The sequence below is a fragment of the Hydra viridissima genome, unplaced genomic scaffold (genome assembly GCF_058129835.1).
Source record: "Hydra viridissima isolate aposymbiotic clone 2 unplaced genomic scaffold, HvirCarnegie_v1 scaffold_4, whole genome shotgun sequence".
In the NCBI taxonomy this organism is placed as follows: domain Eukaryota; kingdom Metazoa; phylum Cnidaria; class Hydrozoa; order Anthoathecata; family Hydridae; genus Hydra; species Hydra viridissima.
The window spans coordinates 1,218,557-1,240,886 of NW_028324303.1; the positions used below are offsets into that span (position 1 = coordinate 1,218,557).

Genomic DNA, 22,330 nt, shown 5'->3' on the forward strand with positions numbered 1-22,330 from the left:
TATTAACTACTTGGTATAAATTCTTATCAAAATTTTTTTTAAGTTCCAAAAGATCTGTTACAACAACATTGATTATCATTTCATTTCTGTAATTTAAAAAGATTGGATTTGGGGTTGTTACAACGATGTTGATTTTCCCTTCTGTAATGCAAATAAGGTGTGAGCCTGATTATAGGCTTGCACCTTACTTGCAAAGTATCAGAACATTTAAATACCACTCAGTAATGTTTTTGATAGTCTTGATTTAAAAAAATGATTATTTAGAAATTCATAAAATTAAAAGCAAATTTCTTTATACCAAAACTTTCAAAAAAAATTATATCAAATGAAATTGAAAATGAGGTTTTATTTAAAATAATAACATAATAATATGACTGTGTGCTGTTTAAATATTTAGATATTCTAGTAACATATATTCTAAATACTCACACTTTGAGAGTCACATGTGTTATCCATATGTTACTTTATCATTCTGAGTTGTTTTTAAAAAGAGTGGTTCTGCCAGTTCAAAGAATATTGTTGTGATGACTCTTGCGCTCACAGAAAGGATACCTCTATCCTAAGAAGTGAATTTATCCATATTGCGTACCTAGTTGCTAGATTGAGATGCATGCAACTCCTCTCCCGTGCCTTTTCAAGTTGCTCTTTATTTTTGCCACCATTTTTTATTTTTATATTTTTTGCATGAAGGAACATCACAATTTTGTACAATTTGTGATGTTCCTTCATGCAAGTGTAACATCCAAACAAGTTTACATTTCATCAAAGAGCCTTTTTTATCATTATTTATATTTGATATAAACCTTATTTTGAAAAAATATGATATTTAGTGGAAAAGCTAAATAAGTCTTTCAATTACAAGAAAATAAAAAAGTAGCAGCTTACTTGCAATCCCAGTAGTTCAAAAACTTTGCCAAATATTCTTTGAGGTGTTTATTGTTTTTAAATCTTTTTAAATTTGCTGTAATTATCTATATAACTGATAATGAATTATATAATTCTTTATATAATTATATAACTTATTATCAGTTATAAATTTTTTTTTAATTTAAAAAGATCAACTAGTAATTAAAGTTTTCCTATTTTAATTTTTGCTTTGTCAAAACAGAAAAATTCTTTACCAAAATCATGGAAAAGTCTGAGAAATCAGCATTGAAATCACCTTCATCATTTGCTTCAACAAACAACTTAAAAGGACCATCTGCATTTAGAACTCACAAATTTGATTTACCTGCTGATAAAATAAATTCTAAAGATAAAGAAGTAATCAACACAACTTACAACACAGATAAAAATCCTGCAAAGGTAACTGGTTTAAAAATTATGGACCAAAACTCAAAAACTTTAGATTCAAAATATCAATATTGTCAGAACAATAAAAAAAAAAGCACATTAAAATTAGACATGAGTCACTCTGAAGCCACTAAAAATCCAAATGTTTATTTTCTTTCTCCTTCTATGCTACAAAGTTTAAATGTGGTTAAAAATTTAACTGAAAAAAGTGTGTTAAAAAACGAAGAAAAATTGTCAGTGAAAGCAGAGGAAAACGTCAAAGAAAGGCTCACAGAAGTTTCTTCTTTGTCTATATTAAACGAACAATTGTTGGGAAGAAATATTGAAAATCTTAATGAGCTTGCTGTAGTAAAAAAAGAAAATGAAAGAATTAGAGAAGAGATGAAAATGTTTATGAATGAAAGCGAGAATGAAAAAAAAATGCAAGAGAAAAACTCTGTGCAAAAAACCATCGAGCAACTGGAAAGAGAGCATTTTCAAGAAATCAAATCAATGTATGAAAAATATATTGCACTTCAAAACGACCGAGACAATGAAAAACGAGATTTCGAAAGAAAGATTTTGAAATATGAAGAAATGTTTAAAGAAAAAGATAGTCAAATTCATAATCAACAATGTTTATTGGCAGAGCAAGATTTAAAGATTAAGTCAAATGAAAACTGTGTTTCTAAACTTCAGTTAGAATATAGGGCATTAGATGAAGAACTGAAAAATCTTTCTGTTTCTCATGAGAAAGAAATTTTATTAAAAAACACTCAAATATTGGAAAATAAAAATAAAATAGAGCTGTTGCAAATAGAGTTAGCTCAAAAAACTGAACTCTTGCAAAACACGGAGGAACAAATTATTGAAAAAGAAAAAAGGCTGGAAAAATTGAAGATTAATCATAATGAAGTCATTGATAAAAAAGTTTCTGAACTTACTGAAGAATTAAATAAGCAAGTGGCATTAAATAAAATGTTAGAGACTGATCTAAAAACAAAGGCAGCAAAGATTTTTGATTTTGAAAAACAGATCATTGAATACAAGATGGAAGCATCAAGTTCAACATTGGGTGCTGAAAAATTTCAATCACTTGTAAATGATAATCTTGTGCAGTATCAGGAAATTAACCAATTGAAACAAACATGCAAATTACTTCAATCCACCAATGAGTTATTGAATGTGCAATTGAATGCACTAAATGAAATCTTGCGCTTGCAAGAAGCAAACATGGCTAGTGTAGGTTCCTCTGAAAATAAAATTCTAAATCTTTGGAGAAATAAAGTTTACAGTTTACTTGTACAGTTAAAATTCAATAGCATCAACTGAAATTCAATTGCGTCCACTGAAATCGGAAATGAGGTTTTATTTAAAATAATAACATGATAATATAATTGTAAATAAGAATGATAAAATGGTAAATATTATAGAAAATTTTTTTAAGTTATTAATTATTTGAAAAAGTTTGATTTTGGAAAACTTTTAATAGATAAAAGTTCAATGTAAAGCCGAAGAGCAGTAGAAATGTTGTCAATCTGTTATACTGGACTAGCAGAGGACCCTTTCTTTTTTTGTTTTGTTTTTAATTGAGAAGCTGTTTTTAGCGTTTTAAGCATAACTATTTGAAAGCAAGCAAAAGAAACTTCAACAATCAAAAGCTTTTGAACTTTTACATATTTGTTGTATTTATCTTTTATTAGCAGAATTATTAACCTTAAAACACTTTTAAAATGTTATATAAGATGTGAAATAGTCAGCATTCAGAGATGCTGAACCTTTCAGCAATCGATCAGTCTTTACCTATCATAGAAAATGAATTAACGGGTGACTTCAAAAACTTTCTATGTTTACTCGATGATGTAAAGCAAAGAAAAACTCTTCTTAAGGTAAGATCATTATGCTGATACATTTTTTTTCTAAAACTTTAGATGTGCTATTTACAAAAATCCCTTAAAAGTCTAGACTAAACGCTTAGTTACATATTATCAAGATGCATTTGCTTTTTGATAATTTATGATAATTTTTATAGCATATTATAAATGGCTGCTTTTTTTTTTCATTTTGTTGAAAGTTGTATTTATTTGTAAAAATCTTTTCATACAAAAAAAAAAAGAATCTTATCTTAAATAAATTATGTTCCTAAAAAAGTTCAAATGTATAGTTGCAAAATTTTTAAAAATTTCATTGTAAGGTTTTTTTTTTTTTTTTTTTAGATGATTGAAAAAAAATGGTGGTCAGATCAGTATGCAGTAATATTAAGTTCTTGGTTAAAGGAGGCAGTGAATCAGCAGGAGTTTTCTCTGATTAAAAAAAGTATTTTTATATTTTGTTTACATCAACATTCAATTATTAGAATAATTCTTATAATCCTTTATGATAATTCAACATTCTCTTTTTTTTTTTTTAACTTATAATCTAACAAGAGAATCTATAAGGGATATTAATAATTTTACTGTGGTATTAGTTTCTAGTTTGCTTGAGTTGTCTTACTTAACCAGAGCAGTTGTTGAAGATTGTTTTATTGATGTTTTTAATTACTTGGTCAGCATCTTCAAAGTGCTTTGTGAGAATGTAAATTAATATTTTATAATTCTTTCTTTTTTTTTTTTTTTTTTTTTTTTTTTTTTTTTTGTGGAATATATACTGTACAGTATCATGGCTCGGCTCGTATGAAAAAAAAACTTTAGGAAAGTAGAGAACTTCATAATCTTCATATCTCTCACCTTTTTTAGGGTGCTTCCGAAATAAATGATACCTCTCGATTCAACGAGGTGTCTATACAAGCAGTGAAGGTATGTTTACACTTAGATATTTAATCAAAAGTGTAAGTTTTTTTAATTAAGAGTTTTAATGATTTTGATTTATTAGGATATTATTATTAGTTAAAAATACAAAAAGGTATATTTAATAGTTAAGTTTTGTAGTTAAGACCAAATAGAAAATTTGGTAAATTAAGAGAAAAAAAAAGAGTATAACACATGGTGTTTTTTTTTTTTTTTCTTAATTTTATTTTGACTTCTATTTTTTTCTTTTAGGTTTTTTTGCAGTTAATTCAGTTTTTACATGATCCTGTACATGAAGCTCTTAAAAATAACTCTGTGTGTATGTAAACTCATAATATTTTAATAATCCTTTTTGTTTAATAAATGTTATGGTGCTCATACAATCTATTATTGTTTATTTAACAGCAGTGTATTGTATGTTTAACAATAAATATTGTATGCATTTTAATTTAGTTAAGCATTTGAAGTTTAATTTATCTCTTTCCTATGTCTTTACTTTTCTTATCTCTTTACTTTTTTCTCTACTAGGTGATTTTAGCATGCTTCGTTATCTGGTAATACTTCTAACCGATAAGGTAAAACATCTATTGAGAATTTAAAAAGTTGTTCTTTTTCAAATGAATATGAAACAAAAAAATAACTTTTACAAGAATTTAAATGACTTATTTTTACAGCGTTTCTCAAGAGATTGTTCTTTACTATGTGGAACCGTATTTGCTCTCTTGTTCAATCTGATTGATCAAAGTCAATCTGTTTTGAATTCTTTGCACGAGTTTCTTAAATATACAGGTATTTTTTGCAGATCCGTTTTGAAAATTTAAAAAAATTTAAGTTCAAATAAAAATATTCTAATCGATAAATTGAAAACAAAATGTTCAGTTTTTATCAGCACAAAATGTTTTACTTTGTTTTTATGGTTACATTTTGAATGTTAAATTGTTAATGAGTTTTTCAGGGGCCTTTTTCATGAATGTTTTACTTGTAGGTAATATTGGTCCTTGTAAAAAGACTGGTATTTTCCTAGAAAAAACGTGGATTGCATTCTCAGATGTGTCATCTCCATATGCACAAATGAGTCTGATTGTTGGACTCCTCAAAGCTAAAACAAAAGTGATCAATATGATTTGTGATGTAAATTTAAAATCTTTGTAAATTATTTTCTATTGGTTTAAAGATTTATTTTCATTTTTACCTTCAATGTTTGCTTATAGTTGTTTTATTTTTAAGTGTTTGCTTGTAGGATGGATTCCCTTTTTTTCATGTGTTGTTTGAGGTCATTCTTAGATATTGTGATGAAGCATCAGATAGTTCTGTCAAGTATCTCGCTTTTAGAGGTAAATCCTTAGTTTTATCTTTTTTATGTTACTTTCTTTGGTTCCTGTAGATTGGTTTTCCACTGTTTTTTTCTAGCTATGCAATCCTGGTTACTACATATTCAGACTGGGAAACTCATTTCACTGTATTCAAAGACTTTGTTTATCCATAAAAATTCATTGTATTTGGAAAAACTATTAAATTTAATATGGTGTCATGTTGAAGACTTGGTAAAAATATTTATTTTATATATTTTAAAGAAATATTATAAAAATTATTATTATTATTTATTATTATTATTTATTATTATTTATTATTACTATTTATTATTATTTATTACTATTATTATTATTATTATTTTTTTTATTATTATTATTATTATTATTATTATTATTATTATTATTATTATTATTATTATTAATGTTATTATTATTATTATTGTTATTATTATTATTATTAATGTTATTATTATCATTATTGTTATTATTATTATTATTATTATTGTTATTATTACTATTATTGTTATACTGATATTATTGCTATTTTTATTGTTTTTGTTATCATTGTTATTATTATTACTATTGTTATTATCATTAATATTATTACTATTCTTCTTATTATTATTGTTATGATTATTATTATTACTATTGTTGTTGTTATTGTTGTTACTATTATTATAACTTTAATTATTAACTTTATTATTATTTATTTATATTTAATCATTTTTTAATGCAAAGGCAATTTGTATTAACTAAAATATATAAACACGTGTCTACATTTTACAGCTTTCATTATTAGTAACTTGCTAAATTTACAATTTTAAATTTTATAACTAATAAACTTTTTTTGGTGAATAGTCAAGCAAGACAAGGCTTTTTTTGACCTCATCAAAATTAAAAATTGTTAATTATATCCATGAATTAATAGTTATTTCAATAATTTAACCATTTTTCCAATAAATTATGAAACTAATATGATAATGTTTTCAAGAAAATGTTTGCTTTTCACTCAAAGTTTCTAAAGTTTCTAAAGTTGCAATAAGTTTCTAAAGTTTGAAGTTGCAATAAGTTCATTATTTCACTTGCAGCCAAATTTTTTTATGAAAATTTTTCTATATTAATATTCATCAGAATTTTGCAGTAAGTTCATTTTTTTTTTGGTGTGTTGTTTTCTACTTAAAGTTTTTTAACTCCGGTTTAGAGTAAAAAACTTTAACTAGTTACCAAGGTGACGAGGTGGGTTTTTTGAAAAAGTTTTATGTTTGCTTGTTTAGAATTATTGAAAAACTTTAAAGCAGATTGGTAGAAATCTATTGTTTTTGATAGGTAGAAATTGTTTTTATTTGTGTTTTAGATAGAAAACATTCCTGTTTTTGTCCAGGACATTTTTTCTCTGACTTTGCAATTGCATAAAGAGGAATGTGACCTCAGCATCACTAATGCAATTGATAAAGAAGAGGTAAGCTTCCTACTTTCCTACCTTCCTACCTTAACTATAACTTGAACCACAAGCAGAATTTTTACATTTGTTTTTGTAACTTTTATATCGGTGGTAAATGAAAAAAGTTGAACCTTATAAAAGGATAAATTACCAATTATGGCAACTTATCAATACAAGGTTTAGCTTTTTTCGTGTTTAAAATGTACTATGAGTTGAATGTGTCATATTTTGTGCCTAAAATAAACTAACACTTATGCATATGATCATGTGATATGGTAGGTCATGTGATCAGGTGAAATAATGAAAAATTAACTATGAGATGATATAACAGAATAATTCATTCGTTTAATGGTATAATGAAGATATAATAAATAATGTGATCTTTTCTTATCTTTAAAAAGTTTTATAACCATTTGGCATCAACATTAACCAAACAAGCATGGTATATCAAAGGAAGATGGTCTCTTTTGAGTGAACTTGTACCTTATCTTGGTTTCAAAAAAGTAATTTTATTTTTAAAAAAAATGATATAAAAAAGTTGGTGAAATTCTATAAAATTCATAAATTATTTTACTATTTTATTTGATATAATAGTATAGTACAGAATAAATTATCATGTATCCATAAACTGTTTGTAATGTTTTTAGTTGTTGAATCTACATAAGAGATTCTGTGAGGAGTTATTAGAATGTATGAATACTAGTAACTTGCCTGTAGTGGCTAATAATTTCTACACTTCTGTTCTTAAAGATATGAGGTAAAATTTTTTGTTCAAAATTTTGTAATTATAAGAAAATACTTTTTTAGCTTTTATCATTTTACCTTGTCATTTTTTTTTTTAGGAATTCATTTAAAACTGCTCAGGTAGTTATTTAAATTCCTTTTGAATGTTTTTTTTACAAAGTATTTTGAATGTTTTTTTACTTTTGAAATCAAATGTAAAAAATGAGCTAAAATGTTCGGTTACTTTGTGCAATTTGTTTTATAAAATTATTTTCTGTAGAAAGACTTCTTTCATTTTACTTGAATTGAGTAATCTAATACAATACTAATACAATAAATTAATGAAATAGCAAAAATCTCAAATTAACATGCAAAAATATTTTTGTTTAGAAGGCTGTTGATGAATGGTGTACTCTTTTCAAAACATTTCTTTTGTCTGCTATGCAAAATGAGCACCTGTAAGAGTTAATAAATTTTATTATAAATATTTCCAAGAGACACTTTTTTTTGCATGCTAAAACAATAACATTTAATTCAAGCCTGAAGAATATTGTTAAAAAAAATGGGTGAAATAATCCGCTGAAGAAACCCAATAGTGTTGGTTTGGGTTTCTTAACCAGATTATTTCACCCATTTTTGAAATGTGCCCATGTTTTAAGCAACCAATCTTAACTTAGTAAATATGCCCATGTTTTAAGCAACTAATCTTAACTTAGTAAATAAGTTTTGAATGGATTTTGTTGATTTGTTGTGTAAAATGTGTGTAACTAATTTTAAAGTCAGCAATGAAATCAAACAAAATGAAATAAAAAATAAAATAAATATGTAAATGTAACATGTAAATATAAAATAAATCAATAACAAATTGCTGTTGATATGTTGGTTACTTGATTATTTATTTAGTGCTGTTCGTCAAAACATTAGTCAATACTTAGTGCCTACTACTTTTAAAACATTTCCTGAAACTTTCGATGTTCTTGAGGAAGCTTTCAAAAGTTTATCCTCGATTTCTTGCTCTCATGCATACATTACTTCTTTGAAGTATGCCAGGTTATACAAAATTATCACAACGCAAGAGCTAGAACTGGTATGTGTTACAGGTTCCATGTTATTTCATATTTTTGATTCATAAAAATGTAATTTTTAGAAAAGTTTTATTTTTAAAAAAAAGTTTTATGCTTTGTGTTTTATTTCTATTTGAAAATTTAAGCGGAGTGATGCCTTGAACAGTTGTTTGCAAAATATTGATTTAAACATACGTAGTGAAGCTTTTGAAGTGCTGTGTAGTAACCCTAAACAAACAGGTATGTTTGATTTTTAGAAGCTTTGAAGGGGTTTTTTTCAGGATAAAAAAAGGATTATATTTGTAAGAATTGATAAAAAAGGATTAAATTTATAAAAAGGATAAAAAGTTGAGGATAAAAAACTTTTGCTGAGATAATTACTTTTGTTTGCTTTCATTTATTTTTATTTTGTTTATATTTTTTTACTTTTTTTTTTTAAAATATTTTTAGAGCCTTTAACTCCAGCAATCCTAAGTATGGTTTTGCAGTATATATCATGCAACTTAAATTCTGATTCAACAAATTTTCGTCAGAAGTTTGTATCTTCTTTAAAAAAGTTGTTAATAAATGTTAGAGAAAGTTGGTAAGTTTTCTGTTTTGTTTTGTTCGTTTTTTTATTCTGTATTAGAGTTTCTCTACATATATTAAGCAGTGTATTATTAACGTATGTTAAGCAGCGCTATGAAATATTGTTACCTGTTGAGAGTTTAAGTATTAATATCTATGGAATATCCTGATACTATATTTAGCATCACTGTTTATTTTAGTGTTGTTCTGTGTAAAAAAAACAAAGAAAGCTCTGAACTAGAAGATTCAATAGGTGACAATGTTTTATATTATATCATGTCACATCATGTTTTATATTCTTATTATGTGATTTTTATCATGTGATTGATAAGATTTTATCTTTGTTATGCATTACTTCAAAAACGTTTTGTAACAAACGTCTTTTGTTTGATTGTGCATTTGTTTGTCATTAATTGATAAATCATCCAGGTCCCCTATAAAAAAAACAGATCTAGTTCATTTTTAGATGCTCATGAGTAAAAGTTAAAAAATCAGAGGTTCTAATTTTTAACAGATTAAAAGTTATTTGCATTTGAATTATCATCTTTTTAAGTTTTCCAAATTCTTTATAGATTTTGTAGAAGAAGTAATCTGGATTGCTCGAACATGTCTGTGTCCACTTTCATCATATCAACGTAAAAGAACAGGTTTGTTCCTCTTTCTACAATCTCAATTTTTACGAATTTAAAAATTTTTCAATTTTTATAAATTTTTGTTTCAGTCTCGCTAGGAAAACAAAACTTTTTCAATTTTTCTTTCTCCAGGCCTCCATCTCTTAGAGCTGGTAACAGATACATTTATTTATGTAAAAGATGAAACAAAGAGGCATAAGGGTGCTCCTTCTGGTACAGTTTCTTTATTTTTGCTAAGATTAATATATGTTTGTTTAAATTTAAGAAAATTTCTAAGTTTTTCTTGTGTTTCTTTTAAAAAAAAATTTAAAAGAAAATGCGTCTGAGTTGTTTGAGTTTGTAAAGAATAACAACAAAAAAAGATGGAACATTTTATCATCATTGTAAGTGCTGGCTCTTTTGTCGCTTAATTGGCTCTTTTATGCAAATCATGATTTAAATGTTACACATCTTTTCATTGTAATTTTTAGTGATTATGATCTACTGTGTTGCATTGAAGACCAACATGATGAGGTTTTTTTTTTTATGTAAACTCTATAAAATATACAAGCAAACTATAAACATAGAATGAAATTAATACCAAGGTAATTCTTTTTTTTCAGATTCGTGAAGCTGCTCTTAAATTACTTCAATATCATCAAAGTTTAACCGGTTTAACTGGTTTAACTGGTTGTCTTGAATGTCTGGTTGATTTTGGATCATTGAAAAAGACTTTGGCAATAGCTTTTTCCTTAATTAATAGTTTGAAGTTTCATGAGGCAGAAAGTGGTGCCTTATTAATACAATTTATATCGCATAGGTAATCTGTTGCTTGCAGTCTGTTAGATTTTAAATTGTAAAAAAAAATCTTCCAGGAGCATTTGACCATTATGTAAGCATCTCAACCCCCTTGAAATCATTCCTCTTATATTTTTATATCTTTTTGGAATCTTTTTCCTTGTGTGCTATTTACAGTAATGACCTTCATTATGAATGCATCTATTATTTACAACAGTATGGCCTTTATCATAAATGCATCTATTATGAAACGTAACATCAAATATATAAAATGTAGCATCAAATACATTGACATTGCAATGCTATAATTAAAAGTTATAACATTTTAATGTCAATGTATTATGTATAATTTTCTAACCTTTGAAGCATTGTTTATAATTTTTTTTAAAGATAATTAAATCATAAATATTAATCATAGATATCAAAATTTTATGCAAAGCTACAAAGTTACTTTCAGCGAGACTTTTTTTCAGTTCTTCATTTTCAGTTCTTCATTTTCAGTTCTTTTTTATTCAGACTTGTCAGGAACTCTTTGGTATCTGATAACATGATATCAATTTTGATTTCTAAAGAAAGTATCAAGAATTCAAATGAAATGAATTGTTTAAAGGAATTTTCTTTGTATATTCTTTCGTGCACTAAGGATAGTTGGGTACGAGCTCAAGAAGATTTTCTTAGTGCTGCTTCCTCTGAATCCGTTTATGGTAAGCAACATTTGCAAAGTTTAAAAATCAGTGAAGATCATTTTTAGGAGATAAATTTCACGTTTTTAGCTCATCAATTAAAAATATTTTTACTTAAAGTATTCTTAACTTATTGATATGATATATATATATATATATATATATATATATATATATATATATATATATATATATATATATATATATATATATATATATATATATATTGATAAAAGAAAACTTAATCTTAAAAGAGAGATTTTTTTGAATTACTATTATTTTGAAGGACTTTTCTTTTTTAGGCTCGATACTTGCTTTAGCGTATTTTATCAAGTCATTTCATGATACTGATATGCAAACTAATATCCTTTCTGATCTTCTTAACGATTCTTTGAAATTATTTTCATCTATGGCAAACTACTTATTACGTATGTTGATGACTTCTGAAGACTTTGACGAAAGCGAGATATCACCTTCGTTTGCCGATATCAACAATGCAATCGATGTATCTTTAAAAAGATGTCCGTCGTACATCCTTATTTCAGGAAGAATTGGACATGCTCATTGCAGAGAAATGCTTTTGTCTTTTTGTTGGCTGAATATGAAGGCTATAAGTATTGTTTTTACAGCATTCGTTGAACTTTTGGACAGTAAACACAGGGAATTTATGAATATAGATAATTTTACTCTGATGATGGAATTTTATAAGCAATCCCTCATAAAATGCCGCCACAAGGGAATTGTGGAATCTTGTTACGCAAGTTTCTGCATATTTGCTAAAGTCACATCAAACATTCCAGTATTTTGGCATGAGCTGATGCGGCAATGCAGAGAAACTATTGTGTTTTGCACATTACTCTTAAACTCTACGTCAGTAACAATGAGAAGGTAGCGACCATGAAGATGTTTTTTTAATAAATTTTAAAAATATTTTCTTTATTATCAAAACTTTCTTCTTTTTTTTCTTTTTTATCTTTTTCTTCGCAGTGTTGGAATACCAATGTTTGTACAGGCGATTCTTTCTGCTGAACCATCTTGCGAACAGGGTTCTTTTTTAAGCGACATCATTAGTCAGTTAATTAAAATAGCAAGCACGCCATTAGAAGATGCTAGCAGGAGCTTACCTCAGTTTAATGCAATTAGTATTCTTAGAGCTGTATTTCGAGATACTTCTTTGGGAGCTGCTGTACTACCCTTTGTTGAACGTGGAATAATATTGACTATCAATGGCTTTTCGTCTCCATCATGGTCCATTAGAAATGCGTCAACTCAACTTTTAGGAGCTTTGATTCAGCGAATGTTGGGCCAAAGAATCAGCCAAACAGAAGAAAATTCTCAAAACGCTGGAACAGCGGATATTTTTTTTTATCGTTACCAAAATTTGTTCGACTACTTTGTAAGTAGTTTAAAGAATGTGTCGAGAAGCATGCTTTTTGCACATGTTATACCCGTTCTAATAATTTTATCCAAGTTACATCCTTCCTCAACTCTCCAAAATGAAAGGTTTTTAATGAATTTATATTTTATTCTCTGTAATAATTTCTTTGTTTTTTTACAACGCTTTTTATTTTTAATATTTTTATTTCATAGAAATTAAAAGCAGACCAAGTTTTCTTAATTTTTTTTTTAATTTTTTGTATTTTTTTTTTTAGATGTCATGAAATTCTTTTAACTCTTTCGGTTTTTAAATCATCTCCTGTTTGGAAAGTTCGAGATTTGACTAGCAAAGCTATTCTTGCACTGACGCCAACCTCAAAATACGCGGAGTTTTGCGAGGAAATATACGAAGAGTTGTCAGCAACTGATTGCCAAAATACAACGCATTCTCTATTAATGCTTTTACTCAAAATGTCATTCATAAATGACAGCCGCCCGTCAAAAAAAGTCTACAAAAGCATATTTACAGTGTTGTCTCGTTTATCAGGAAAAACGTTTTGCAGTATTTCGCAGAGCATTATTGTTGATACATTGGTTCAGTGTTGTACTTATTTTAAATCAAAAGAGGTTTTTACATTTGCATTGTCTTACGTCACAGAAGCTATAACCTCCCTTAGTAAAGGTTTAGATGTTGGCCGGCCTTACCTAGAAAAATCGCTAGCAAAAGCCGTAGCTTATTTTGCCAAAGATGATTTATGGTTTGACGGTATTTTTTTTTCCCACTTCGTGAATTAAATGGTTTTAACTTATTTTAAAAAAAAGTCTATAAAATTTGTTTTCATTTCTATTTTTTAATTTAAAGACCAAAAGACAATTTCGCTTATCACAAGCTGTTCACACTCTGGTTTACACTTACAATTTCTCAAGTACATTTCCCCTGATTTGCACCAAGTTGACATTAATTTCCAAGCCCTCTTGGTACGATTCGTACTAAAAACTATTGAGCTATCACAATCTCAGCTTCTTCTGCGAACGGCTTTGATATGTTTAAATTCTCTATCAAAGATGAAATGGGCTGATACTAAAATTTTTGGTATCGATGAAGAGTTACTTACAAGTCGATTTTTTAAATTACTTTTACAGTTTCCTGGTTTGGGATCAAATATTTTACCAAACTTATACAAAGTCATCTCTAAAAGGCTGCAAAATGTTAATTGGAGCAGTTGTTTGATAGATGACTTAAAAAATACTTGCAATTTAATTCAGAGATTCAGTCAACCCGAAGAAATCGAAGATTTACGGTTCGCTGCTGCGGAGTCGATAGGCCTGTTAGAAGATCTTGCAGTTTTGTTGCCATCGTTTCAAAAGGAGAGAATTACAATAAACTCTCTGGGGTATATATGTATTTTCTATTTTGAATAGTTTTTATTTTATAGACAATGCTTGCAATGTTTAATATTTATTACATCTACAAATAAATATTCTAAAAAAGGTTTGTAACCTAGGTTGCTTTCGTCCTTGTTCTCGTCGTGCCTGCAGTTATTGCAAGATGAAGATGAAGATATTCGAAAGATTGCAACGTTAAATGTTCAGTTTGTTTGGCAATCGAATAAAAATTCTACTTTCTCTAACAATTCCCATCTTAACAGCGTCCATCCTAACATAGCACTTGCTTACTTGTTCTCCTTCATCGAAGATGCAGCAAAAGAAAACGAATTTGCCTGCAGGTGGCTTGTCGAAACTTTGTGTAAAAAATTAGATGACAAAAAGGATTGGTACGATTTTTTGTTCTTTTTTTACGGGCCATTTTTTACTTTTTGAAATTTTCAAGATTTTTTTCTAATTTAAAGGTTATTAATTTAGGCCCTATACAAAACTTTTTTGTGCGGAATCCACGCATGAGATTTAAACACACGTGTCAGAAATTTAAATGGTATTTTCATCGCATGTTAAAAGATTAGATGATAGTTTTCAAATAATAAAGTTGGTTTACATTCCATAAATATTTTAGCACCCATGCTCTTTTAAAGATGTCAACTGTCTATCAAAACAAAAAGAAAAATTTTTTAAATTTTTTTTATAGCGAGCTGCTTTTGTTTGAGCAAGAAGCTGCAAACTTATTCATGGAAGAAAACGTCGCCATTGACCTAGCTGCTTCTTCTCTTAAGGTAAGGGTTTGTTATCGCTTTTTGGTTTGAGCATCTCGAGTGAGAGTTCTTTGATTTCATATCAAAACCTACCAAGAAATAAAGAAATTGTTTATTGTTTTTCAGAATGTCTTGACATCCCAGAATCCTCTTCCTTTTTTACGAGATTCCTATCGCATACAACTCGAGATTTACACAGAACAACTTTACGAAACACTGCAATTTAAACAGGAAACAGTCAACGGTTCAAAAAGTATATTTGGTTTGTTTGGTGTTCGAAAGCATTTAATGGAACTTTATCTTTTTATAAAATGCGTTCAAATCTTTGAAGTGGGCAATGCAAAACACATCCAGTTTTTAAAAGATCTTACGTCAAAGGTTTGTTTTTTAAATGTTTTGTTATTTTAGAATAAACAGATGAGTTTAACTATAAGAGTTTATGAGTCCATTTATTTGATTTAGTATCTGTTACCTTCAGTCATTTACAGTCATATCACCGGACTATCTGGACGTCAATGTTCGGTTAATGTTCTGGACGTCAATGTTCGGTTAAATGGTATGGTAGCGACATCAAAAGACAAAAAGTGACCATTTAAAAGTATTGTTCCAAATAAAAAACTTCTGCTATTGGAAACAGATTCGAGTCCATTGAACGCAATGTAAGAATAACCTAACCATTCCAATTAAAGGGCCTGTTTATATGGAAAGCGGGCTGGCTCGTTTGCCGAGCCAGCCCGCTTTCCATATAAACAGGCCCAAAGTCAGTAGTGCCGCCCATGGGAATGTTAAATGTTGAAATTTGTGGAAGTTTCCATGGAAATGTGAAATGTTGAAATCTATGGAAGTTTCCATGGAAACGTTCAACTTATCTCTTGAATTTATGAAATTCCAATGAGAGAAACTTTTTTTTACGAGAATGAGGATTTAAAGTTGATTTTTTATCCTTAATTATGGAATAAAATTTAATAGCTGTATAAGTTTTTTTAATGCCACGTCCTTCTTAGAAAAGCAGGAGGAGTCCATTCTTCAATATCGAACAACAGTGGAGGCGGCTGCGTGGAACTTTAAGAGCTTGACATCTTAGTACAAGACATTGTTTGTGTGTGTGTTAAAAATTTCCTGAGAGTTGACAAAGGAAAGACAAAGGAAAAAACTTTTATTGTGTTAAATAAATATACCAATAAAGTCATGTTACATCGATGTAACTGCCCTCAGCTGTGATCAGTCTCAATCCGAGATCGGAACTTTAAGTAGCTCTTCTTGAGGTATTAGTCAGTTAACCCAGTTCAGGCCCGAGACACTGAATTGATAAGTTGGTCAGTGTTAGGGCTTTATTGCTTTTAAGCTTGTGTTTGGAATTTAGCCTAGATATTGAAGTCCAAAGGATAAAGGTCAGGGAGCTATGTGGTCAGATGTTTATGGGGCAAGAATTTCAGGTGATCGGCAAGCTATTGCTAAATAACATTAGCCTTGTGGCACTTGTGAAATACTGGTAACATTTTCTTCTCATCGGAATCACCCAATTCAAAAATCATGATCTGAAAGGATGATCTGAGTCATTCAAGCCTCTAAAAGATGAGATATATAGATCATGATGAGAATTTGAGACCGGATTCACTTTTTAAGAAAGAGACCGGATTCACTTTTTAAGCTTTTAGGTCTGGAGGCCTTTTTGTTTTTCAGTGAGGATAAATCATTATGTCCGAGGTAAATGCCGTGCCCGTTCACAGCCTTTCTGAAAAAGAAATCACTTAGCCAAGATCTTGGGCCATGCTTTTGATTTGTTTCGTTCACATAAATTAAAACCTTTGCATACTCCTAATATACATATATATATATATATATATATATATATATATATATATATATATATATATATATATATATATATATATATATATATATATATACATGTATATATTTATGTAATGTAGGATTTTTTAAACTAGGGTTGATTTTTTTTTTGAAATAGTAATTATTTTAATAATAAAAATAATAAAAAAAGCAACAGCAATAAAGTAATACAGTATCAATAAAATTATTACTGTTCATAATAAAAGTATACTATCTAATACCACAATATTATTCAATTATGCAACTGCCGACAAACTACTTTATGCCCACTAAATGGAAAATCCTCTAGAAAAAACCTATAAATATATATTTGCAATATAAAATTTCATCAACAAGGAAATAAGGAAAAGGACATTATTATATCGGACCCACTGAGAAAACCTTCAAGGATTGATTGTACAAAGATAAAATTTTTTTCTTTACGAAGGTAAGGCCCACTGAACTTTTGAAATTCGTATAGGAGTGTTAAAAAAAAAATATTGAGGCGTTCTCTGTTCAAAACACTGAATTTGTCAAAGTAAAATGCGACATTTTACAAATACACATGCATTGACATGCGCCAATTGCAAAGAAGTGTAAGTTTCAACATAATCAACAATTGCTTCGGTACCGTATCATTAAACTGCATTATGAAAAAAAGTTGAAAAAATATTTTTTAATGTTGTATTTTTGGACAGGTGCATAAATCAAAAATACCGTTTTTATTTTTATTTCATAAAATGACTTTTAAAAATGTTATTATGCGTGTATTACGCGTAAGTATTCATTATTGGTCATACATAGATATGATAATATTATTGTCATCGTAGAACACTTGTGTCCAAATTCACCCCAGACATCACTTGTGTCCGAATTCGCTCAACACATCACTTGTGTCCGAACTCGCTCAACACATCACTTGTGTCCGAACTCGCTCAACACATCACTTGTGTCCGAACTCGCTCAACACATCACTTGTGTCCGAATTCACCCCACTTTTTCAATGAGGTTTTAGACTTTTTACTTTAGTATTTTTTTGTTTCGCCAATCAAAAAATCTTTTACCTGTCAATTCAAACAAAGTTGGCACAAGATACTAATACAAACGTTACACCAAAGTATTTATTGTCTACAGCTAGTACTTCCTAACAGAGTTTTGTTAAATTATACGTTTCACGTATTAACAAATACTCTCAAAGAATATTTATTTTACCGATAATGACGTAATAAATTTGGCATTTTTTTAATAAAATAAAAGTAACTGATAGTCAAAACTATTTTTTAGCAGTTAGCTATTTAGTCTGATACACTGCATATAGAAGTCACTGCCACCCTTACACTCGTATTGACGTTTTGTCCGAAATCACCTTAATGTCTAAAATTTGTCCGTTTACCAGTATTTATTAAAAAAGTTCTTTTTTTTTTTTCTTTTTTTTTTTTTTACATTTTTTTTTTTAACTTAAAAGCGCCTTGGAAAAAAAAAAAAAAAGATTCATTATTTTTCTTGTACCTCGTTCAATTTCTTTTCAATTTTTTATATTGATGTTTACTGTTAGAATTTATTTAGCTCTTACGACTTCTGTTTATACTTGCAGTATTTTTTTTTTATATCGCTCAAAAATTTTAATAAGTATTTTTAATTCAATTAAAAAAATCAAATATATTCGATGTTTGATCAGATGGCCGGCTGTAATGATCGAGGGAAAAAGAATTTATTTGAATTACTCAAAAAACCAACCTCATCCCAACCCTTCTTTTATTTCCTTTCTACTGACAGCGATGCTGTAAATGAAATTGTTTTCTTTTTCATTATTTGCTTTGAAGAATATGATTGCTATCAATTTTTGCATTTAAACCTGCAATAAATAGAAAATGGTTTTTCTTTTTTGATAAAGTTTTATTTATCTCATAAAATGCTCCAGGTAAAGTTTAGCGCCGAATGCGTTTTCATTATTGTAATTCTTAAGCTCTTGCAAGCCACCTCAGTTAATGAACCAAGTTTCCCGTACCGAGAATATTTAAATGTTTCGGAAAATATCGCTTTAAATCCAAATGCTTATTTGTGCAATGGATCAGAGCAAAATAAGGAATGCTGCGATTGCGCTTCAAGTTGTTACAAAACAAAATCGTGCTGCATTGATAAGTTATGGAATGAAGAGGCTGTCTTGAACTTAAATACTTACTTTGATTTGCTGATTAACAAATCCAAGTCGTACAAAGAGTTACACTGCGAAAGTGTTTTGCCTGTTACAAGTTCATCTGGTCACACCAGCGAGTACATATGGATGGTGGCCACGTGTCCGGAATCAGCTGATCAAATGGATTTAATGAATTGCATAAATCACACTAATATGTTTCACCTTCCTGTTTTAGGATCAGATTTTTATTTTTACAGAAATCCTTCGTGTGCAAGATGCAATGACATCCACATATTTAGACCAGTAAACTTTAGCATTGTTTGCAAAAGTAAATTGAGCAGAAAAAAGTCTGTAACAGAAAATCTTTTACAGAATTATAAAAACTGCAATATTCGCATTGAGGAGAATGATAATGAAACAAAAAAGCATATGATACGCTGTGACCCGTTTTTTAATCTACTAGGAAACCGTTGTGACGTAAACAATAAACACTACAACCTTTGTCATGCCTATGGTGGTAGGATGGGGTACTCGTACAAAAATTTTCACTGTTACAAATGCGATGCGATGAATAGTTTATTCAACGATGTCCCAAAAAACTGTAAAAAAGGTGCCGTGACTGCTACATCCACCAGAGGTTTTTTTCCTTGGTCTATTACTATACAATTTGATCTGAAGTCTTATCTCGTTGAAAAATATGACAATGTTTTGCAATTAAATCCTTTAGAACTTTGTGGTGATGACGAAATTTACAATTTATTATTAGGAAAATGCATAACATACTCCAATTCTAATAATTACTATGACAACGCGCAATGCATCAAAGAAAGTGATGTACAAAATCTAAGTTCAAGAAGCTGTTTGCTATTGGAGAAACCTCAGGTTTACATCCATTTGCAAACCTACGTCAATTTAAGCGTGGTCGTATTCGGGACAAAACACACAATATTTTTCAACGGTGATGAGAGCAATCGAGCTTATGATAGATTAAGTGATTCGTTAACTTTTGATGGTCCGGCAACGTTGCAGCCAGTATGGGTTTTGGAAGTCTTTAATTCTTACGGTTTAAAAAATTTGTACGTCGCTGCAGGGAAAAAGTTCACACAAATTTATAGTTTAAACGAGGCTAATTTTGTGGAAAACAGAATTTGCACAGAGTATGAGACTTATCAAACGCATGATTTGAAATTTGTTTCATGTTGTGGTCAAACTAGCCAAAGTAAATATAAATATCCTGAAATCGCTCTTTGGTATGAAGTCAATAAACTAGGTATGGTCAATCAACGAGTTAGCATTTGCAAAAAATTCAACACGCGCTGCTCATCAACCGTAATAACAAATTTTACAATTGATGATAACATGGCAGTAATATACTATGACACCAACAAGAACAAAGAATACAGGCTTGAGTTTTTTCAATACCGCCCCACTTCCGATGGGGTTTTAGATTGCAACCAGTTTCCTAAACCGACAACAGCATCCCAAAGAAATTGGATTAGCAAGTTAAGAAACGTTGAACAGCATATTTGCATGATTGGCACGCCGATGAGCATCGTTTGCTACATGTTTATTATTGGCACGTATATGTCATTCAAAGAGTTGAAAACCATTGCTGGCTTAAACATTTGCGCCATGTGCTTTTTCTTATGGCTTTCCGATAGCATTTACTATGTTATCTCTTTACTTAGTTTTCGATTTTTGTTGTGCAAACTTTCAGCAATTTTTCTTCATTGGACGTTGTTATCTGCATACTCCTGGGTTGTTTTGATAGCGGTGGACCTTATGCTAAGAGTTTCTAGAACAAATTACAATCCCAGCAGAAAATCTTTTTACAAGCGCTGTTTTATATCAATCGCATTTCCATCCATTCTGGTTATTACTGCATCAGCAATAAATGAAGCTAAACTAACGTTCCATGTTGGATACGGTGATCACGACATATGTTGGATAGTAGGCAATTATGCTCGAGTTGTATTTTATGCCATACCGGTTGCAGTTTCTTTTGGATTTGTCATTCTTCTCCTGATTTACATTCTGTTTGTTGTAAGAAAATCAAAAAAGAAGATGAGTGGCTGTGCATCTAAAAATATTAGCTTATTGAAGATTACCATGAAGTTGGTTCTAATTCTTGGTCTTCCAGAAATCGTTGGCTTTTTCCAACACACAAAAGTTGAACACTTAACTGAACACGAGGAGGTTATGAACTATGCTGCTCTGTTTCTATACACATTTTTAAGAAGTTTTAGGGGTACCATCCTTTTCTTTATGCATGTTTGCAACAAGAAAGTATATAACACTTTCAAAAGTGTATTCAAGAGAAACGAAAGATCGACAATCAAGATCAATAATATCTTTAATGGGCTGTGGTCTCAAAAAAGAACAAGCAGGAGTCTGGATAGTACAGTTCGAAAGGTCCACAGAGCAGCTGTTATTGATCGAGAACGAGTTTTTCACACTTTTAAAACAACTAAATAATATATTTTTTAAAAGTTGGAAAATTTCATAAAAGTGAAGCGAAATCTGTAACTGAAACGTCGCTTAAAACGCAGCATAAAAAAATGCTTCATTTATTTTGCACTTAAAGAAAAAACGTTTTTACTAAAAACATGACGTAATAAACATTTTCATTTTCTCATGAGTTAATTTTGCTTACCATTATTTATTGGATTCAATTTTTCACGATTTACTGCCACGCATGAAATTCGAATGGCTCATAATTTAATCTCATTTTCGAGCTCCTCCTTCCTCAAAGTTTATCTTCAAATAGTCAAAAAGGACAAAGCGTGCTGTTTATATGGTTATTCTCAGTGGCACAGCAAGGACCTCTCCCTCCGATAATCCGCCCCTCCTAAAAAAAGAAAAAATAATTAAAAAAAAAAACACTTCCGAAATTTTTAATGAAAATTTTAAGTGAAAAAAATTTTTAATGAAATTTATTTTGTTTTTTAATTTGTTAGTTAACTATCACATAGTATATATATGTATAAATATAAACATCGTGCGGTAGTGAGTTATTTTTATCAGAAATAAAATTGTTTTTGTCGATTTTATTACCCCCCTCTCCTTTTTAAAATCATATTTCGATATTAAATTATTCTTTTTAAAGAATAATTTAATATCGAAATATGATTTGAAATCGAAAATGTTGAAGGTCCATACACATACTTCAGCCACATTTTGATTTCAGTTTTGCAATGTTAAAAACTCCGAAATTGTGTTAACAAAAAAACGTCAAAAGTATTTTAGTAAATCCGCTGAACATTAAGTTTCTGTGTGGATTTTTTAACAACCACCGGATACAAATTTTGTTGGAGTTGTAGTGTGTTATAATATTGCGTGACAGGTGACACGATGACTTAAAAAATTAATGCAATAAAAAGATTCTTAAAAAAATTCAGGTTTACCGACGTATCGATGTTTTGTTTAAGAACCCCTGGCCGTCGCGATCTGACACCCATGTTTCTAGTTAATTAACTGTTATTTTCTAAAAAACTGCGCGCACCAAAGTTTTCACGTTTGAATAGATATTTTTTGTAAAGCAGTTCATTTATTTTACTCGTCATATATTGGTATCAGAT

The 22,330-nt window shown here is 29.1% G+C and overlaps 2 protein-coding genes and 1 pseudogene across 3 annotated transcripts; all 3 read left to right on the forward strand.

The window, feature by feature from the left end:
• Positions 1–1,017: 1,017 nt before the first annotated feature.
• LOC145182828 (uncharacterized) lies at positions 1,018–2,709 on the forward strand. The gene has a single exon (XM_080058079.2). It carries the CDS (start codon positions 1,129–1,131, stop codon positions 2,602–2,604), a length of 1,476 nt encoding a protein of 491 aa, XP_079914205.2. The 5' UTR covers positions 1,018–1,128; the 3' UTR covers positions 2,605–2,709.
• Positions 2,710–2,841: 132 nt separating this feature from the next.
• On the forward strand, positions 2,842–12,737 carry LOC145183313 (tRNA (32-2'-O)-methyltransferase regulator THADA-like; annotated as a pseudogene). Its single transcript, XR_016451816.1, has 27 exons — positions 2,842–3,161; positions 3,489–3,588; positions 3,740–3,846; positions 4,008–4,067; positions 4,311–4,377; positions 4,587–4,633; positions 4,733–4,847; positions 5,044–5,189; positions 5,299–5,392; positions 5,469–5,602; positions 6,726–6,830; positions 7,214–7,315; positions 7,460–7,569; positions 7,655–7,676; positions 7,926–7,993; positions 8,439–8,622; positions 8,746–8,839; positions 9,050–9,182; positions 9,367–9,419; positions 9,739–9,813; positions 9,931–10,011; positions 10,112–10,181; positions 10,269–10,311; positions 10,401–10,597; positions 11,092–11,279; positions 11,561–12,146; positions 12,246–12,737. The product of XR_016451816.1 is annotated as a tRNA (32-2'-O)-methyltransferase regulator THADA-like (transcript).
• A 5,637-nt stretch (positions 12,738–18,374) lies between these two features.
• On the forward strand, positions 18,375–21,784 carry LOC145183339 (uncharacterized). The gene has a single exon (XM_080058672.2). It carries the CDS (start codon positions 18,528–18,530, stop codon positions 21,225–21,227), a length of 2,700 nt encoding a protein of 899 aa, XP_079914798.2. The 5' UTR covers positions 18,375–18,527; the 3' UTR covers positions 21,228–21,784.
• The last annotated feature ends 546 nt before the right edge of the window (positions 21,785–22,330 follow it).